Source organism: Crassostrea angulata, chromosome 5 (assembly GCF_025612915.1).
Source record: "Crassostrea angulata isolate pt1a10 chromosome 5, ASM2561291v2, whole genome shotgun sequence".
NCBI classification, from domain to species: Eukaryota; Metazoa; Mollusca; class Bivalvia; order Ostreida; family Ostreidae; genus Magallana; species Magallana angulata.
Window position 1 is genome coordinate 45,246,053 of NC_069115.1, and position 20,239 is coordinate 45,266,291.

General features: G+C 31.8%; 1 protein-coding gene across 3 annotated transcripts; it reads right to left on the reverse strand.

Moving 5' to 3' along the window:
* Positions 1-1,217: 1,217 nt before the first annotated feature.
* On the reverse strand, positions 1,218-17,780 carry LOC128183215 (alcohol dehydrogenase [acceptor]-like). Of its 3 annotated transcripts, none has more exons than XM_052852140.1 (12): positions 17,651-17,780; positions 11,779-11,903; positions 11,341-11,549; positions 10,827-11,016; positions 10,291-10,422; positions 9,900-10,021; positions 9,154-9,321; positions 5,762-5,912; positions 4,379-4,527; positions 3,225-3,417; positions 2,303-2,534; positions 1,218-1,825 (listed from the first exon to the last, which is right to left on the reverse strand). In XM_052852140.1, exons 2-12 carry the CDS (start codon positions 11,897-11,899, stop codon positions 1,660-1,662), a joined length of 1,833 nt encoding a protein of 610 aa, XP_052708100.1. In that variant the 5' UTR covers positions 11,900-11,903; positions 17,651-17,780; the 3' UTR covers positions 1,218-1,659. The 3 variants fall into 3 exon arrangements, with proteins under 3 accessions (XP_052708100.1, XP_052708102.1, XP_052708101.1); XM_052852142.1 differs by having other exon boundaries at positions 11,779-11,921; positions 17,651-17,757; XM_052852141.1 differs by lacking the exon at positions 17,651-17,780 and adding an exon at positions 17,510-17,648.
* Positions 17,781-20,239: the final 2,459 nt, after the last annotated feature.

Genomic DNA, 20,239 nt, shown 5'->3' on the forward strand with positions numbered 1-20,239 from the left:
AAAAAAACGAACGAAATGCGCAATTCAATATGGACATCAAAATTTCAAGAGCATCATAGTAGAATGTAAGATGAACTGCATTTTAAAATTAAAAAAAAAGTATTTCACCCACTGCGCGAATGAGTGTAATACTTATAACTCTTCATGGACTTGATGTTTATTTGCTTATTATATTCTAAGCAATGATTTTGCTGGCATATAATTTACAATATATTCTTTTACTTGTTTATTTTCTTTGTAAACTCCTATTGAATTTGAAATGTCGAGTTTAAGAGAATTTAATTTTAACTAAATGTCATCTTTAATTTTAAATTATACATCATTATATGTATGAGTATAATTCTATTTTAAAATCGTATTATATTTGAAACTCTGCGTATAAATGTTATTTAAGGGAATTTAATTCAAATTAAATGTCACATATAATTTAAAATTTTACATTATTATATGTATGAGTATAATTCTATTTTAAACTCGTATTATATTTGAAACTCCGCGTATAATGTAGTTTAAGGGAATTTAATTTGAATTAAAGTTCACATTTAATTCAGAATTATATATCATTATATGTATGAGTATAATTCTATGTTAAACTCGTATTATATTTGAAACTCCGCGTATAATGTAGTTTAAGGGAATTTAATTTAAATTAAATGTCACATTTAATTTAGAATTATACATCATTATATGTATGAGTATAATTATATGTTAAACTCGTATTATATTTGAAACTCCGCGTATAATGTAAATTTAAGGGAATTTAATATTATTAAACGCCATTTTTCGTGCAGTGAATAAACATGTTTAACATGTTTATTTCACTCTTTCGATCGAACTATGGACAATAAATGTAAACTTACTTTTTAAAGAATCCTTTATGTTATGGAAGGACATTTATGTAATTCAACCCTAAATTTAGAACAATATATTTTTTTTAAATTCACGATATAAGGTTTAACTTTCAAACAGAAAAACGTGAAATGTTGTATTGTATTTGTAAAACGTTAGTCCCATTACATTATAAATATGTGCCGCATTAATGTCAATCTGTGAGCCGAACCCATGCCGTCGATTCATCATTGTTCGAAAAGGCTCAATATATAACTATTAAACATGAATTAACATTACCTATTTACCTAGTGAATGTTTAGTCCATATAAAAATAAGTTGTCTTACCAGAAATGTTTGAACTTTCCCATGAAAAAGTAAATTGCATCCATTTGTATGGTATTTGTTTATTAGAACTATAACTATAATTCAATGATATCTATGTATATCATATAACCAAAATAATTATTGTAATACTAGTAGCTAGCACCTACTTAAAGTTCCATGATTAAAAGCTGATTTACAAAATATCATTATTTTGAGTAACAATTTTCTGTTCTTATCTCTACGGATACACTAAGCAATATCACATTTTTTAAACTTATATGAACTGGTGTATGCATGTTCATGTACACATTAATTTTCAAAACAATAATAAAAAATTTATATACATATTTAGACATATTCTTATAATATATGCATTCACACCATCTGCTCAAAACATTTTGTCAATCAAACACTGCCATAATGTTTTCATTAATCAACTATCAAGTATCAACCAATACATTCATCATAATCATCATCATCATTATCATCATCATCATCACAGAATTACAATTTATCGGTTCTTTCTCTTAAATATTTTACACTATCTATATTCCTTATCAAATCTGCTGCTTTCTCTGCAATCATTATCGTCGGGGCGTTTGTATTTCCCGAGGGCACATTGCGCATGACGGAAGCATCCACAACGCGAAGGTTCTGGATCCCTTTGACTCTAATAAAATATATAATAATAAAATAGGGAAATACATTGTGTTATTTTTTCTAGACATCTAGAGTACCATTTTTACTACTCGTATATCAACTTTGCGAAAGTTCTGGATTCACCTGACCCTAAATAATTTGAAAAAAAATTCTATGAAACCAAATTGTTATCCACTTGCTTGTAATTTGTTGTGCTACCCATATTTTCAGATAAACAACACTGCTGTTTGAAAAGTAAAAATAGCACTTGGTAAAAATTGTATTTCATAGATTCCTGTGTAAATTAATCAATTTTTGGAACTCCAAACATTTATTCTGATAACATGAATTTAAAAGATAACCGACAATGTCTGTGTTTAAAAAAAATTAGAAGCCCAAATATTATATAATATTATGTTTATCATAGATGCCTACACCTTACATTCGTTGTTGGAAAATGTAGAAAATTTAACAATAAACTTTTAATATTGAATGCATCAAACTCTACCTCAGTTCTGGGTCTACCACAGCTGTAGGATCGTCCTTAGCACCCATCCTGCAGGTACTTGTGGGATGATACACTGTAAATGTGTAGTGTTTGATTCTACAAATCCAATAGTCGCCAGAGTTCTTCTGAAAACCATCACAATCAGGAGTATAAGCATCAAATGGATCCTGTGTCGAGGCACCAATTGATTTGAAAGTTTTTGTGTCACCTAGTTTTAATACTTCTCTGATTCCTAAAAGAAAATAGATATACATGTCTAGAAAAGCAACTATGTATAGAATGTATAATTGATATTTATAAGAAAAAAAATCAACTTTCGGAGATAAAAAACTTGTTTTAACTGATTTTGTAGCAAATCACTTCATATTTTTAATCGCTGAAATGATATTCTTTGTTGAAAAGAACATAAATTTTTACTGGATAAGTCAAATCAAAGCATGTTTGACGAATAGTTGCCGGAGAATTGATATTGAAATGCTGCTAACATTCTACTTGCAGTACCTTCTAGCAAATTGTTGAACAATTGTACATTGATAAAGAAACGAAAAAGATATATATCTAACCCTTAATTATGACAACTGAGTTCAGTTCATACATAGGTAATTCAAAATCTCGGAGATTTGAAAGACTCTTAAAGTTTATCTAGAACTACACCAATTGGGATAATTGACCATGTGTTGGGCCAAACACTTATAAATTGATTAACAGGATAAGCCTAATTTTTACTATTGTTATATTTTTTTTTAGAAACATCATTTTCATATTAGAAATAAATAGAAATCTTGTAATATGTTTGCCAATTAAAAGTTTGACTTTTACCATTTGCATATTTCTGAAAAATTCTAATTATCAAAAACAAAAACAAAAAACAAAAACGACATTAATACAAAAGTATTTAATTTTAAACTACATATAGTAATACCTCTCAGCATAGTTTTGACATCATCTGGGTGATCCAAGTAATTTGGATCTATAAGAGGCGGATCAAAAGGATCATCACTCTGTAGGCGAATAGAACCCTTACTCTTTGGGTGAAGAAGAATCGGTAGAATGATAAACGTTCTTAAATTTCTGTCTATAGTGCTTTGAAATTCTTTTCGTTTTCCATCTGTATACTAGAATACAAGATAAAAATATATACAAAAACACACACGTACACACAACATAAAATCAGTGTTTTAATTTTTCTGTTTGGCATATCATCTTCCTTTAAGCCACAGTTTACCTGTGCAGTCATTACATATATGACTATTAGGAATTGAGAAAGTTTTTGCTGTAAAAAATACGTTTATATATATATATATATATATATATATATATATATATATATATATATATATATATATATATATATATATATATATATATATATATATATATATATATATATAAAAGCACTAAAAATAACCAACGACACGAAAAATAAAGTAAAATATTGTCAAATTTTCGGGACAACCCGTCCCTTCTTCAGGACAACAAAATAAAAACTACAAAAAAAGAAGAAAATCATCTACAAAACTAGCACTAAACTAAACTAAATAATATATAAAAACTAGATAATGTTTAAACACCGGATCAAAACGTGGCAGCTACATCTTTATATTTAATAGAATTCGAGCCCGAGAAAGAAAAATCCCGTCCGACGCAGCGGACGGTCTGTGAAGAAGTGTTGAAACGGGTTGTCCCGAAAATTTGACAATATTTTACTTTATTGTTCGTGTCGTTGGTTATTTTTAGTGCTTTTTTATATCTCATCTTATAACCGTGTATCTTTTGATCCGACACTTTACATAACGAGTGTTGTTGGTTTGCTAGTGCTTCTTATATATATATATATATATATATATATATATATATATATATATATATATATATATATATATATATATATATATTAAATGCATCAAATCAATTTATATCATAATAGATTTTGTAACTGAAAGCATGTAGATAATTAAATGTGACCCAAAGTCACTGTTCATGTATAACCCGACGTCATCTTCGTATTAAACCATGTGTAAACGTTAACACTATTTTAGAATAGAAAAAGAAGGCAATCTATGGTACTTGTATTACCTTTCGATCATAATTCAGCAGATCAATATACAAATTGATGAATTCAGGTTCATACATCAAACTGAAGAAATGTAACTGAAAGTATGGAGGGAGGTTATCTCCATCAGCCAAGAATGCTGTCCCTTCCAGCTGGGACTTGCTCATAATACCTGTAGGTTAAACGATTGCTTTATTCAAATTTTAATATGCAAGTCTTACAAGTTATGCCAGAAGTTGTTATTATTCTACTTTACAAGTAAGCACATAAAAATTACGGTATTTTAAAAAACAAAAGTCTGCACTCATTTGTGTTATCTTTAAAGTTACACCTGTTAAAATGATTTGAATATGCAATTTACATGTTAGAATGTGTTATTAGTCTTCATTACAATTACGCGCATGAAAATTACGGTATTTAAAGAAAGAAAATTGTGCCTTCATTTGTTTTAAAAGCTACACCTATTAAATTGTAAGCAAAATGGTGCTTGAAATAAACTTGTTATTCAATTTTCAATGTTTTAGTTAGAAGCTGTAGCATTTTTCATGTTCTTTTCAAGATTGTGTATAAAGAACATTTTAAGAAAGAAAATTGAGCATTCATATTTGTTATCATAAGTTATGTATATTTGTTATATGAAATAAATTTGTTATTCCTGATTTACTCACACTGATATTGCAATTCAAATATTTCTCTTGTCTAAAAGACGTTAAATATATATTGTTTTGAGTATTTTTTTATTTTGATATCAGATTTATTAATATTTTAATTTCCAGTATCTTATCCGTCCGTGTAAAGGCATTTTACACGCCTTATTTACAATCTTCTTAATGGGGGGGGGGGTATTTATCTCCCCTTATTTTTAGTTTTTACAATTCTTCAAAATATTTCCAATCCTCGATCATAATTTGAATGCCATTTGTCAAGTTAAAAGTAAGATACAAACATTACATTTTTTTTTATTAATGTAAATAATGCCCCTTTTTACATATGTCAGTTAAAAATTTTGTTTTAAGCAGGTTTTGTTTTGTTAGTTTCTTATAAACAATAGAAACAGTTTCTGGTGTTTGTCAACTTGAATTTTGTTTAAACATTTTTCTAGACAATAGCTTGATGACTGACATTCGGATTTTGGTTGAGCATTGAAAATACCTTAAATGAGACATCGTAAACATAACAAATAGAAAAAAGTGATATATTTCAAATAAGCTCATGACTAATCTTCCTTAGATTGCAGTCAAATCTTTATCTAACTTTCCAACATTTGTTCATATTATAGTTCAACTTGTTTTAACTTCAACCGACTGTTAATACACCGTGACGGTATGTCAATTCAATGTCAACATCTTTATTGATAAATTAAAATGTATACTAATATTTACAAGAGATAAATAGTAGGACATCACCTTTCTTGAATAGCAAGTACTTGATAATGTTGAAGGGTGCCATGTGGGTGTCTTTGTTGAGTGCACTTGAAGTGTTGTCATGGAAATCAATAAATGTCATGATGTGGTCTTGTAAATTATCACCAACAGGTAAATCAGCTACAACGGGAATCTATAGGAATTTATAAAAAAGTGAAAAAAAATGGCATCAGAAAAAGTCATACAAGTCTAATTAAGTCTTAAAAATCCATTGTGCTTTTGTTAACTCAGTCAACTTTATTACGCTCAAACCATTAAATGGTACATTGGGTCATACAGAAAAAATACAACATGAGCCAGGGGTGTATATTTAAGAAATAAGTTATCTTTTTTTATGTATATCGGGATATAAATACGGGCTTTATGGGATTTGATCACGTGACCAACCCGTATTTATATTACGATATAAATCCAAAATGATACCCTATTTCTTAAATAAATTGGTCTTGTAACTTTTGTTTACAATTGTACAAACAATTTAACCATTCTCAGAACAAAAGATAAAATTTGTTCACCCGATGCACTTTATGAAATTATATACGCTGTACTCGTTTGTCACTTTCCTCCATAAACTACCATCTTATAAAGGTATGTTTTCTTACATTGCATCAAGAACTAAAAAACAAATTAACAAGTAGATTTTCGTTGATATGCTGCATATCAAATTGATTCCACTTCAAAATTCGACGTTTGTAATTGATTGAGTTCTTAAATTAAAAATTATGATTACATTTATTATTTTTCATAACTAGTGAAGAAGCCTGAATTCTCCACCAAAAAATTATGATTACATTTGTTTTTATTAGCTCACCTGAGCCAAAGGCTCAAGTGAGCTTTTCTGATCACAATTTGTCCGTTGTCTGTCGTTGTCGTCGCCGTCGTTGTAAACTGTTCACATTTTCATCTTCTTCTCAAGAACCACTGGGCAGATTTCAACCAAATTTGGCACAAAGCACCATTGGGTGAAGGGGATTCAAGTTTGTTCGAATGAAGGGCCACGCCCTCTTTAAAGGGAAGATAATTGAGAATTATTGAACATTTCTTGGTATTTTTCAAAAATCTTCTTCTCAAAAACTATTCAGCCTGCAAAGAATACACTAGTGTGGAGGCATCCTCAGGTAGTGTAGATTTAAGTTTGTTAAAATCATGGTCCCGGGGGGTAGGGAGGGGCCACATGAGGGTTATCAAGTTTTACATAGGAATATATAGAGAAAATCTTTAAAAATCTTCTTCTCAAAAGCTATTAGGCCAGAAAAGCTCAAATTAAAATGGGAGCATCCTCAGATAGTGTAGATTCAAGTGTGTTCAAATCATGGTCCCCGGGGGTAGGGTGGGGCCACAATTTGGGGATCAAGTTTTACATAGGAATATATTGAGAAAATCTTTAAAAATCTTCTTCTCAAAAACTATTAGGCCAGAAAAGCTCAAATTAAAGTGGAAGCATCCTTAGGTAGTGTAGAATCAAGTTTGTTCAAATCCTAGTCCCTGGTGGTATGGTGGGGCCACAATGGGGGGGATCAAGTTTTACATAGGAATATATAGAGAAAATCTTTAAAAATCTTCTTTTCAAAAAATATTAGGCCAAGAAAGCTCAAATTAAAATGGGAGCATCCTCAGGTAGTGTAGATTCAAGTGTGTTCAAATCATGGTCCCCGGGGGTAGGGTGGGGCCACAATGGGGGGATCAAGTTTTACATAGGAATATATAGAGAAAATCTTTAAAAATCTTCTTCTCAAAAACTTTTAGGCCAGAAAAGCTCAAATTAAAATGGAAGCATCCTCAGGTAGTGTAGATTCAAGTTTGTTCATATCATGGTCCCTGGGGGTAGGGCGGGGCCACAATTGGGGGATAAATTTTTATACAGGAATATATAGAGATCATCTTTAAAAAAAATCTTTTAAAAACTATTTGGCCAAGAAAGCTCAAATTGGCATGTAACCATCCTCAGATAATGTAGATTTAAGTTTGTTCAAATCATGGTCCCTGGGGGGTAGGGCGGGGCCACAATGGGGGATAAATTTTTATATATAGTGAAAATCTTTACAATGGGGGGATCAAGTTTTACATAGGAATATACAGAGAAAATCTTTAAAAATCTTCTTCTCAAAACTATTAGGCTAGGAAAGCCCAAATTTGAGTGGAAGCATCCCCAGATCATATAGATTCAAGTCTGTTTAAATAATAGTCCAGGGGTAGTGTGAGGCCACAATGGGGGAGGAATTTTTACATAGGAATATATAGAGTAAATCTCTAAAAATCTTCTTTTTAAAGACTATTTGGCCAGAAAAGCTTAAACTTGTGTAGAGGCATCCTCGGGTAGTGTAAATTCAAGTTTGCAAAATCACAGTTCCTAGTGGTAGGGCCGGGCCGTGATCATATGGCGGTTTGAATTTTTAAATAGGAATATATTCTGGTAAAGTTTTCGGTCCAAAACTCAGTAGGTCCTACTTAGTGTGAAAGCACAGGTTATGCAGATTTAAGTTTGATGAAACCATGATTCCCTAGAGAAAAGTGGGGCCACGAAATGGGGGGGGGGGGGGGAATATAGGAATAGAGAAAAATCTTCTTATAGGTACAACAACAAAAGGGGCTTGGTATTTACCAAAAAAAAAGAGGTGGATAAAAATTGGCAGATTTTCCACTTTTTTTTTAGCAAGATCTACTGTACTTAGTTGTCAAGATATTTTGATACTGTAATGCTCATTTGATCAGAATTAAGGCAATTGTTGCTCAGATGAGCGATGTGGCCCCTAGGCCTCTTGTTATTTTTTCCCCTTAAAACATCAGTCGATACCAAGGATATGAAATATACTAGATTTGATTGAATAACATACTTTTGTTATTCATGCAGAAGGTAACAAGCTTCGCAGGAAAACAAGTTCATAACCCAATAATGCGGATGATCGCTTCTTTCACATCCCGCATGAATTATCAAAGAAATCATTGTATTGTTTATATTTTTATCTTCTTTTAATAAAGTACTTAAATAATCATACAGAGTTAGTAAAAGTGCATGGAAACTTGAGTATGACGTCATTTTATGCAATCTGTGACTCTTTTAAGTTGCTTAAAGTTTGAATCGATCGGTAAATTGGTTAGAACTGGTTAGATTTCAGCCATATTAATGTCTTTAAGGCCATGAATCATCATTGGCTTTTTAAGTAATAGAGGAGAAAATACTGAGTGCATAGAGGAGAAAATACTGATGTAAATATATTACTTTTAAATCTCTCTGTTATAGGTGGCGAGGTTACTAGCTTACAAATTTCTATAACAACAAAAATTTTCTCTTTTACAATTTGAGGACCCCTTAATATCATCTCGCAGACCACAAAAATTGGACCGAGGGAGTTAAATTTCATTCCAATGTGTACCCCTTTCTCCTCTAGGTGTTTCTTTGGACCAATCCCTGACAGCATAAGGATCTGTGGTGAATTGACTGATCCAGCAGACAATATGACCTCCTTTTTTGCCATAATGATATATTTCTTGTTGTCTTTTATGAATGATACTCCTACTGCCTTCTTGTCCTTGATTAGAATCTAAAACAAAGAAATTAGATGATATATAATTCTATGAATTCATTCATTACCTTAAAGACTATAACTCTACCCCAAAACCATCTATATCCAATTCCTTCTTTATGCTAATAAATATTTTGCAACAACAGATGCACCCAGTCATAAATTTTTGTGAAATACTTTTGTTTTGTTTGTTCTAAACTTCAAAACTCGAAACTCCAAAAATATTTTATAAGATACCATAATAGATGAATATAAGTATATTATTATTGTATATATGCAAGTAATATACATGATACATGATGATGATATTTTATATTTCTTTGTTTCATTTTTTGGTGTTTTGTCTATTATTTGCTGGTTTTTTTAATTGCTAATTGAAAACAAATGAAGTATTCTAACGCAATATATCAATAGGTAGAGATAATAAATGATACCTGTCGGTCAAAGCAGATAAAACACTATTTTTGTTACATACATGTATACTAGTTTCTGAAAATCAGTTTAAATTATTTCTTTTTAAAAATTAAGGAAATAATTACTTGGCCAATCATAATATAATTTCAGATGATTATGTTATAATTTCCTTTGGTTATTACCTTAGTCACAAAGGATTTCATTGACACATGCAGATTTTTGCGGTCCATGACAGGCCTCAGGAAGGCTTTAACTGTGCTGGCCCGCTCTCCATTTCTGATTGTTTCTTGGGAATTGCAATACCCTTTGCGAAAGTTTAAAAATATGATATAAACTTATATATTCAGCATATAAAAAAACACGATATTGAGAATAGCTTTCCTATCATAAAAGTCAAGCGTCCTTTTTTTCGTATAGTTGTAAGTTTTCTGATGGAACAAGCAGATTTCGTTATCATTTTCAGATATTGTATTTCGTTCAACTTTCAATATTTTTCTCACTTTCGTTAATGATAAAGAGTTGATTATAATTGCATTGTAACCTTTACACTGTGTTGATTTTGTAACAACGTACCTATCTGTGACTTCCCATTACAGTCTGTAAAAGGCAGACCAATTTCTTTCATTGCCGGCGCATATGCATTCTTACTGAGAGGGGTTGACGTCCCATCGCTGACCGATAAATAACCACCTTTTCCGTGATATTCTGTATCATAATGCATCGTTATGAAAATATATCATCTCAATCTAATTAAAATTAGAACTTCCATCCGCTCCCCGGTTTTCGATATGTCGCGTGGACATATCGAAAACCGGGGAGCGGATGGAAGTTCTAATTTTAATTAGATTGATATCATCTTTATTGCAGATACTGATACTGGATTTGATGGACTAGTTTATACTTAACGTTATTTTAATTTTTTTTTGACAATGTGGTTTTGCAACACAAATAAGTACATTAATGATAATAAATGCCATAAGCATTTTGAATGACACCTTTTCTAAAAGCCTAGATGGTTTTTTAAAGGAATGGATAAATACTTTCTAGGATTTACATGTATGTGACGAATGAATATTTCAAATAACCTTTGAAATGATAAGTTTTCGAACCTGAGTTTTGGAGTTCAGGAATTTGAATGTCCTCCGACTTTATGAAGTACGGGAGGACATCCTTGTAGCTCCACCCCCTACATCCCTCCTTGGCCCACCCATCGTAGTCATGGCGACTGCCCCGGACGTACTGCATGTAGTTCAGATTACTTGTACCTCCTAAGGCCCTTCCCCTAGGCCAAGCACTCCTCTGTTAGGCACACAATCAGTAAATTAGCGGGCACATTTTATCTTGATGCAATTTACAATGTATACCTATAAAAGGCACAGCATCCAATATCGAAAGATTTTTTCATATGTTCTTATTCCAACAATTTTTTAATTTAAGTTGAACTGCCAAAGGACAGGCCGTTCTTTTTTTTCTTTTTTCTTTTTTTATCAGTTTTGACATATCGCCAAGAAATATGATCTGTATACATGTAACATTCTTTTTTCATTTTTCAACACATGGATTTAAAGTTTTTATTTTAAGATAATTGACAAAAACTCCTATGATGTGTTAACTACTCCAAACCTTCTCATGCAATGCTAAGCAAGCCTTCTTCTGAGGTATAGTTTGGTATTTCCAATCCTGTTCCGTTTTCTGAAGCATTCCAGACGCAATAGGAATACTTATGTTAAAGTTGTCATCTTCGGAACCTCCAGCTTCTATGAGGAGCACAGAGGATTCTGGGTCTTCCGAAAGTCTGTTTGCAAGAACACATCCTGCAGATCCAGCCCCCACTGTTAAAAAGGTAAACAAAAAGTATTTGAAATCAGATGTGTATATCATTTAATGCAATTCGTTATTACATGCAATAAAAGAATTTAACAGGAATGAAAGAGTAATTCTGAAGTTTGAATTTTAGAAAATAACATTTACAATACTGCTTAATTTTTATAGTAGCGATTGAAATATTCCAAGAAAAGCGTTGCATTTCTGTATTATTAATAACACCATAAGATGTCTTACGTATTATGTAATCATAGGTAGCATTGAGTGAGACAGGCTCGTCATTGCCTCGGTTGTATCTCGACAAATATACAACAGCTACACCAATAGCGAGCACAAAAATGGCGCCCTTCATTCCCATTGTTCTGTAAAAAAAATATTCACTGCAAGAAATTCATCCTTTGTCAGATATTACTTTGACTTTGAACTAAACAGCAACAAAAAATAGATGCGATATATGCATGTAAATGGAAAATGTGGATTACAGTCATGCAAGGAATGCTAAATCAGATACTTTTTTCTACAATATTATGATAATACATATGTTCTGGCATTTCAGGTCTGAAATTTTGTTATTAGAAAATTGTTACTGGATTCGGCGAGAGAACAGACGTTTAGTTGGACAAAGCTTGCCGACCATCAACTTAACATAGAGACACAAGAAGCGGAATCAGGAGAAGTCAAAGTATCAGCGTGTAATGATCATCTAAAACAACGAAGAAGTATCGGCGTGTAATGAGAAAGTATTAACATACAATGAAACATAGGTAATCACAGATTACAAAGCTCACCGAGACGAGACATCACCCTTATGAGACTTCACCTTTATGAGACCACCTTTATCATATTAAATGAAAATCATACTTTATGATCTTGGATATTCATGGATTCTGTTTTGACACAATATCGTATATCATCTGTCAAAAAATTGTATGATAATCATATGTTCATATGTTAATCAATACAATAATAAAGAATTAAAAATTGCATCCTATCATATTTACGAAATATATCATATAATACAATAAAATACCATAATAAACAATGATGAGATATGATATTGTAACGTATGATATGACATTGTATTGTGTTATACGTTATTGTATTTGATCACATAATACAATATCATAATATATAAAACAATATAGTATTATATAACAATATCATATTACATAATACATCATAACATTGAAACATATGATATTATATTGTAAAATAAAGTATGATATTGTATGATACTGTATCATTTTTGAAACATAATATGATATTGTATCATATGATACAATATAATTTGATACAACATTGTATCATATCAAATGATACAATATTATGTGATAAAGTAAAATATAAAATACAACATTATATTATACATATTGTATCATATGATACAAGAATATATTTTACATTGTTATATTCAGTAGTATATTCTCACTATATAACCCTATATAGACGAATAGTCAATAATTGTAATATCAGCTCGTCCGAAAAATATTGACCGGTCAATATTTTTTAGATATTGACCGGCTAGGAATAATATCTAGAGAACATTCCCTCTATTTCAAATATTCGCCTCTGATTTGTTGATTCGTAAACAGTGACGTAAATAATTCTTCGCGACTCCAAAACAAGGTGACGTCATAATAGACAGTCAGTCAAGGCAAGTAAACAACGAACGCGCAATGCAACGGTTTGCTATCATAACGGATATAAGGATTTGCGAATTACTGTGAAGTAAAATCAGGTAGAACACCTGTCTGATAATTCTTACGGTCGGCGGAATATCACAAGTGACCGTTTGATGCTGAGGATATTTTGGAAATGAACTTTGCACAAAATTGAATTCGTGAATTCTTTGTTGAGCTGAGAAAATTACGGCGATCTGTTTTCAATTAATTTCTTAAATTTTGGTTTGTTTCTTCATATAACAAAACAAATGTTGACTGTGTTTTCGGGCAACATTGATTATATTAGCCCCCTTGGGACGAAAATATTGCCCTCCGCTTCGCGTCGGGCAATATTTCGTCCCTCGGGAGCTAATATAATCAATGTTGCCCTCAACCCCAGTCAATATTTGTATAATATTATACAATACAATTTCATGTGATGTGATAATATATCATATTATAAACCAATATCATATAATACAATATCATATGATACGAAATTATATAATATTACAGTATCATATAATACAATTTCATGTGATATAATTCTATTTTACAGAAACTTATATCATATTATACAATATCGTATGATACAATATTATAGAATATACAATATTGTATCATAGGATACACTATTATATATTTTGCAATATCTTATGTAATAGTATCATGTGATAAAATAATAAATTAATAATACAATACAATATTATACAATATTGTATCATAATATACAATACTGTACATAGCGATATCATGCTACAATATCATAACATAAAATATCAAAAAAATTGATACAATATCATATCGTATCATATAACTTTTTAAAATATTACATATGATATTATATTGTATCATATTAAACAATATTGTTTCATACCATACAATACTATATCATTGGAATCATGCTATATCATTTATCAACAAACACATCTATCTATCGAGGTTTGAATGAGGTAGGAGATTTCTTTAGCATCCTTGATAATGGAGATCAGGCTCTGCATCTGAAGCAACCCCTGCGTTTCATTTATAATATAGTTAAATCAACTATGCAAGATATCATCTATAAAACATGTGACCTGTTCAAAAAAAATTAAACCTCATCCAGCATCCGAAACCTATGGCTCAGATTCAGCATTCAAGCCTGTCAGGTGCATCAGTATACATAAGACGCATCTCCATGCAAGTTTGGTGAAGTTCAGACCAGTAATAACTAAGATATCATCAGAGGAGGGCACTAGCAATTAAAACCTTAACCTGCTCCAGCATCCGCAACCTATGGCTCAGATTCAACATCCATGCCTGTCAGGTGCATCTGTATTATAAGACACACCATCCATTCAAGTTTGGTGAAGTAAGGACCTGTAATAACTAAGATATATTTTTTAGCATCCTTGATAATGGAGATCAAGCTCTGCATCTGAAGCTTCCTCTGTGATTCATTCATATTACAGTTTAATCAACTATGCAGGTTTGAAATAGTACTATTATCTATTAAACATGTGACCTATTCCAAAAAACTTAACCATATCCAGCATCTGAAACCTATGGCTCAGACTCAGCATTCAAGCCCGTCAGGTGCATCAGTATCATTAGATGCACCATCCATGGAAGTCTGGTGAAGTTAGGACAAGTAGTAACTAAGATATAATCATCAAAGGGTACCTGCAACAAAAACTTTAACCAGCTCTAAAAACCTTAACATCCTTCAGCATCTGTAACCTATAGCTCAGATTCAGCATCCAAGCCTGCGTGGTGCATCAGTATCATAAGACACACCATCAATGCCAGTTAGGTGAAGTACGGACCAGCAGTGACTTAGATATTGCTATCAAAGGGCACCTGCAACAAAAACTTTAACCTGCTCCAAAAACCTTAACCTCCTCCAGAATCCGAAACCTATAGCTCAGATTCAGCACTCAAGCCTGTCTGGTGCATCAGTATGATAAGACACATCATCCATGCAAGTTTGGTGAAGTACGGACCTGCAGTAACTTAGATATTGCTATCAAAGGGCACCTGCAACAAAAACTTTAACCTGGTCCAACAACCTTAACCTCCTCCAGCATCTGAAATTTAGAACTCAGATTCAGCATTCGAGTCTTTCAAGTCCATAAGTAGGTCCAGATGCATCATCCATGCAAGTTTGGTGAAGATAGGACAAGTAATAGCTTAGATAAAGGACCTGCAACAAAAACTTTAACCAGGTCCGGACGCCGACGCCGACACCGACGCCGACGCTGAGGGTATAGCATAAGCTCCCCCTAACTTCGTCTCGGTGAGCTAAAAAGTATCAGCGTGTAATGATTAAGTAGGACAATGAAGAAGTGTCAGCGTGTATTCAGAAAGTTTCATTATACAATGAATTAAGACGTATCAGCGTGTAATGATTAAGTAGTACAATGAAGAGGTGTCAGCGTGTAATCAGAAAGTTTCATCATACAATGAAGAAGTATTAGCGTGTAATGATTAAGTAGTACAATGAAGAAGTATCAGCGTGTAATCAGAAAGTTTCATTATACAATGAAGAATTTTCAGCCTGTAATGATAAAGTAGTATACTGAAGAAATATCAGCATGTAATGATAAGGTATCAACATACAACGAAGAAGTATCATCGTGTTAAGAAGTATCAGCGTGTAATGATAAAGTATCAACATACAATGAAGAGGTAAATCAGCATGTAATGATAAAATAGTACTATGAAGAAGTATCAGTGTGTAATGATAATGCAGTACAATGACGAAATATCATCGCTTTATGTAAAACATCAAAATACAATGTAGTATCAGCGTGTAATGATAAAAAAAAGTACAATGAAGAAACATCAGTGTGTAGTGAGAGAGTATCAAAATACAATAAAGAAATATCAGCGTGTAATGAGAGAGTATTTTAATGAGCTAAACATTGTTTCACAGTCGATAGACTGAGTTTACCAATTGTTAAATATAGTTTTCGAACCGTTAACTATAAATATAGTTGGCGATTCATTAACTATATAGTTTGGATCTGTAAAACTATACTGTGAACCAACTTTTATTCGCCTGCGAGAAATTTTCGCGAGAGAGCCTCGTCGTCGCAAATATTTCTCGCCGCGAACCAGTCTTTATCGTATAGTTATTATAACAAAATACGGGTCCGGATAAGGCTTGGTCGCGAACATTAGTTCGCGAACCAGTTTATTGGAAGTTAATCGCGAAATAAAGTCGATCGCCGCGAATACATGTTGGTTTACAGTATTTCGTGGTTGTAAATTATAGTAAAGGAATGCTTATCTAAGTTTATTTGTCTGTCAATGAACATTTACAATATATTCTGCTAATATACATAGATTTACATCTGTAAACTATAATTTACATTCGTTAACTATAGTTAAGGTGGCTCACTACACCTTGAAATATTTTCTCAAATCAGCAGAAAATTACTTGATTATGATAGATATCATAATGAATAAGAAGTATTTAAGTCCAATAGGCAAAAAAGTGCAATTTTGGATGAAAAATTACATTTTTCGAAAATTTAATTCAATAAACATGAACAAAAGCTCCAGGCGGATTCGAACTCATGATCTGCGGTTCAGATGCCAAATACTTGGCCACTGAGCTACGACGATATACCACTAAATCGAACGTGATAAACTGTTTAACAAAATAGTTTTATCGCCATCTTGTGACGTAGTGTTTTAAAAAGAATAAGTCTGGGTGTAGTGAGGTACCTTAAGAGTTGGTAATCATAGCTTTACAAAGCGTGAAACAATACATTTATCAGAATCTATGTTTTGCAATCACAAAATATTGTTCTTAATGTTATTCATTATCTACATTTCTGGAACATACATGAAAGTTATCCACATTAGGCAGTGTGGCCGTTCTGTACAATTATAACACGTATGTGATTTCGTATAACTTTGACATGCTAACTGTAACACATACACTATACCGGTGAGAAACGAAATTTGTAAATTAATTTTAGAAACTTAATTTAACCAGTCGTCAAAACACACTCGGTTTGGAAGAAATCTTCAAAAGTAGATGTATATACTAATCAAGGCGTAACTATCTATCAGTGCTTATTTCGAAGGGGGGGGGGTGGTCTCGGGGTGCCCCCCCCCCCAATCCCCCGAGCATCCATTTTTTCGCAAAGTATTGTCAGTCCCTGATATATGATCTATGTATATGTATTCTATTCTAATCAGTATTTACAGTGCATATAATTAAACAATTATGTCTTTGTTTATCTAAAAAAATTAAATAAAAAAAATTAAAACAAATATTTCCAGCATTTTACAGAAGGACGGTATGCTATACTTACCAAATCAAAGACGAGTCAGATGAGACAAATGTATATACATGTACAATGTTTATATACACTCTATGCAGCCTATCGTTTATAGTAGTACATTAGGGAGTCTTGAAAATCGTTCTGGCTTTTGACCCAAACTTTATGAAATACCTGTTGTGTAAATAAAGCTATGCTCCCCTATATCAGCCGATCTCTCCATGCATGAATAAGTGCAGCAAAAACTGATCAGGCCTTTCACAGCAAAAACATCCCACTTACTGACTTTTGATAAACTTCTTAAGATCTACGGAGGGACATTTGTGTATTTATTCTTTCGTTCGGTGCCATCGTGCATTTCCATTATTGACTGCTTTCTTTTAAAGGGGCATGGTCACGATTTTGGTCAAATTCTATTTTTATGTTTTTATTTTTTACAATGCTCTAGAAATGCATTTCTAATGATAAAATAAAATTTGACAGTCATTCGTAGAGTTATAAGCAAAATACAGGGCTCACAGTTCTTTGTCATGTTAACAAGGCTCGTGCCCTGTTTTTGTTTACGTAGGTTCAATATACCAGTAGAAAATCCTTTACTAGCTTATTTGTCTATCTTTTTATTTATTTTAAGCATAAATAAACAGTTCCTAACGTCTAAAACATTCTTTTTAGGTTTAAAACTGAAATTTTTACTTCAATGTTCAAAATGTTAACAAACGCTTTGTTTACATAGCGAAGAATATCAAGCTCTGTAACTCGCTTATAACTCAACAAACGACACTCAAATTTCGGCTGCTTATTAAAATGCCTTTCTGAAGCATTGTAAATATTAAAATCGGAAAAATAATTTTTGACCAAAATCGTGACCATGCCCCTTTAAAGTCAGCTATACATAATTTGTTATGATAGCAGGTAAGTATTGGCAATTAGTGAAAAGGGGGTGTCAACGAAGATCAAATGAATGTAGTGACAAAATAAATCCCACAAAGATATCTTAAAACAAATTCGTTGGCCTCGCATTGCAAAAAGTTTCCCGGCGTAGAGTGAGATAGACTTATAAATAAATAATTAAAAGAAGCAATAACTATTCTCGTTATTACGAGAAAAGATCTATTTAAAAAGGCGCGTTTCGTTGTTCTGTTCTTTTTATGTAAAGTGTATGAACTACTGCAATTAATGTCTTTTACTATGCACATACTTAGCATAATCATCGTTTAAAAGCATACACAAACTTTGATATAAAATCGGATCATGCAAGCAGTTTTAAAGAAATCTCAGAAGAAGGAGCAGAGCAGATTGATTTATTTCATTGGACTATTTATTAATAAGAAGGATACATGTTATTTGTTTTCTGACTTAAAAATGTCAATATACGAAATCAATTATTTTCAATAAACATATATATTTATAAAACATACACAATTCGGGTAATTAATCATGTATATCCATGATTGAAACTGCAAATATATATATAATCATTATATAAAGTCATCTGTAACCAATAGAATTGTTTATTTTTTACGACTACGACTACCTGGTTTTTAATTCGGAGTGGGATTATGATATATAAGTTGAAAATTCTTTCCATGTTTCTGAAAAGAAAAAAAAAATAGCCGAAAGGGTCAACCAGTCATGGTCGAACTGGAGGTCATTTCAAAAACGTGCCATTTTATATAATTCTTTTTTAGTAATAACGAGATTTTTCCCCGTAATTACGAGATTTTTTGTCGTAATAACGAGATAATTAATTCGTTATAACGACGAAATCTTTCCTCGTAAATACGAGATAATTAATTCGTAATAACGAGATCTTTTCTCGTAATTACGAGAAAATCAACTCGTAATAATGAGATCTTTTCTTCTAATAACGAGATCTTTTCTCGTAATAACAAGATAGTTAACTCGTTATAACGAGATAATTAACTCGTAATAACGAGATAATTAACTCGTAATAACGAGATAATTAACTCATAATTACGAGATGAAAATATTTTTTATGTGGCCCTATTCGTCTTTCATAATTTCACGGGTGGAAATTAAGTTTTGAAACACTTTTTGCCTTTGAAATATCAAGTGTTAATTAAGGTCTTCCGTTTCCAACGGAAGACCTTTCTATTATTGTGCGGGAAAAATTATTTTTCTTTTTTTTTTTTTTCTTCCTAGACGCGAACTTTGAGGCTTCATATCTTGCTTATTTCTGAACGGTTTTTGCTCAAATTTTCAGGGCTAATGTACTTTAGAAAACACTATCTTAAGCAATTCATAAAATTTAGAATTCCCCTTCCGTTAAAGAGTTATTCCCCTTTTAAAAATTTTTAGGGCCTTTTGTTTCCAGACAAAGGCTCTGAGACTATGATAGCAGGGAATGGGAATCCAACGAATTTGAATAACAGAGACATTGTAGTTGTGCACATCTGTTTTTGTTTTAAGATTACGTTTTTTATTTAGGAAAAGGTAGGGGATCAAAAAACAGGATTCAAAAAAGTGCGAAAATTTAGACATATTTTCCTTTATATCTTTTAAACGAAAAATATTTTGTTAAGACATGTAGAATAAAAGTTGTGCAAAATATAGAGGGCTTTCATTTGACACCAATAAAAAAGGGCTGGCCCCTTAAATTAAGGGCCAATGGCCCCTAAAAAATTTTGCTTAATAACTCAAAAACGGTTAGGATTTTGATATGGCTGTCGCTGGAAAAGTTGTTTGTTGGGATCTCATAAAGGTCGTTACAATGTTATTTTGTATGTGATTTGTGTAGTATGA

Coding starts and splice junctions, on each gene's coding strand:
- LOC128183215 (XM_052852140.1), bottom strand. CDS start 11,899: ATGGGAATGAAGGGCGCCATTTTTGTGCTCGCTATTGGTGTAGCTGTT. Junction 11,017..11,340: donor GCTTAGCATTGCATGAGAAG/GTTTGGAGTAGT, acceptor TGTGCCTAACAG/AGGAGTGCTTGGCCTAGGGG. Junction 2,535..3,224: donor TGTCAAAACTATGCTGAGAG/GTATTACTATAT, acceptor ATTTTCTTTTAG/GAATCAGAGAAGTATTAAAA.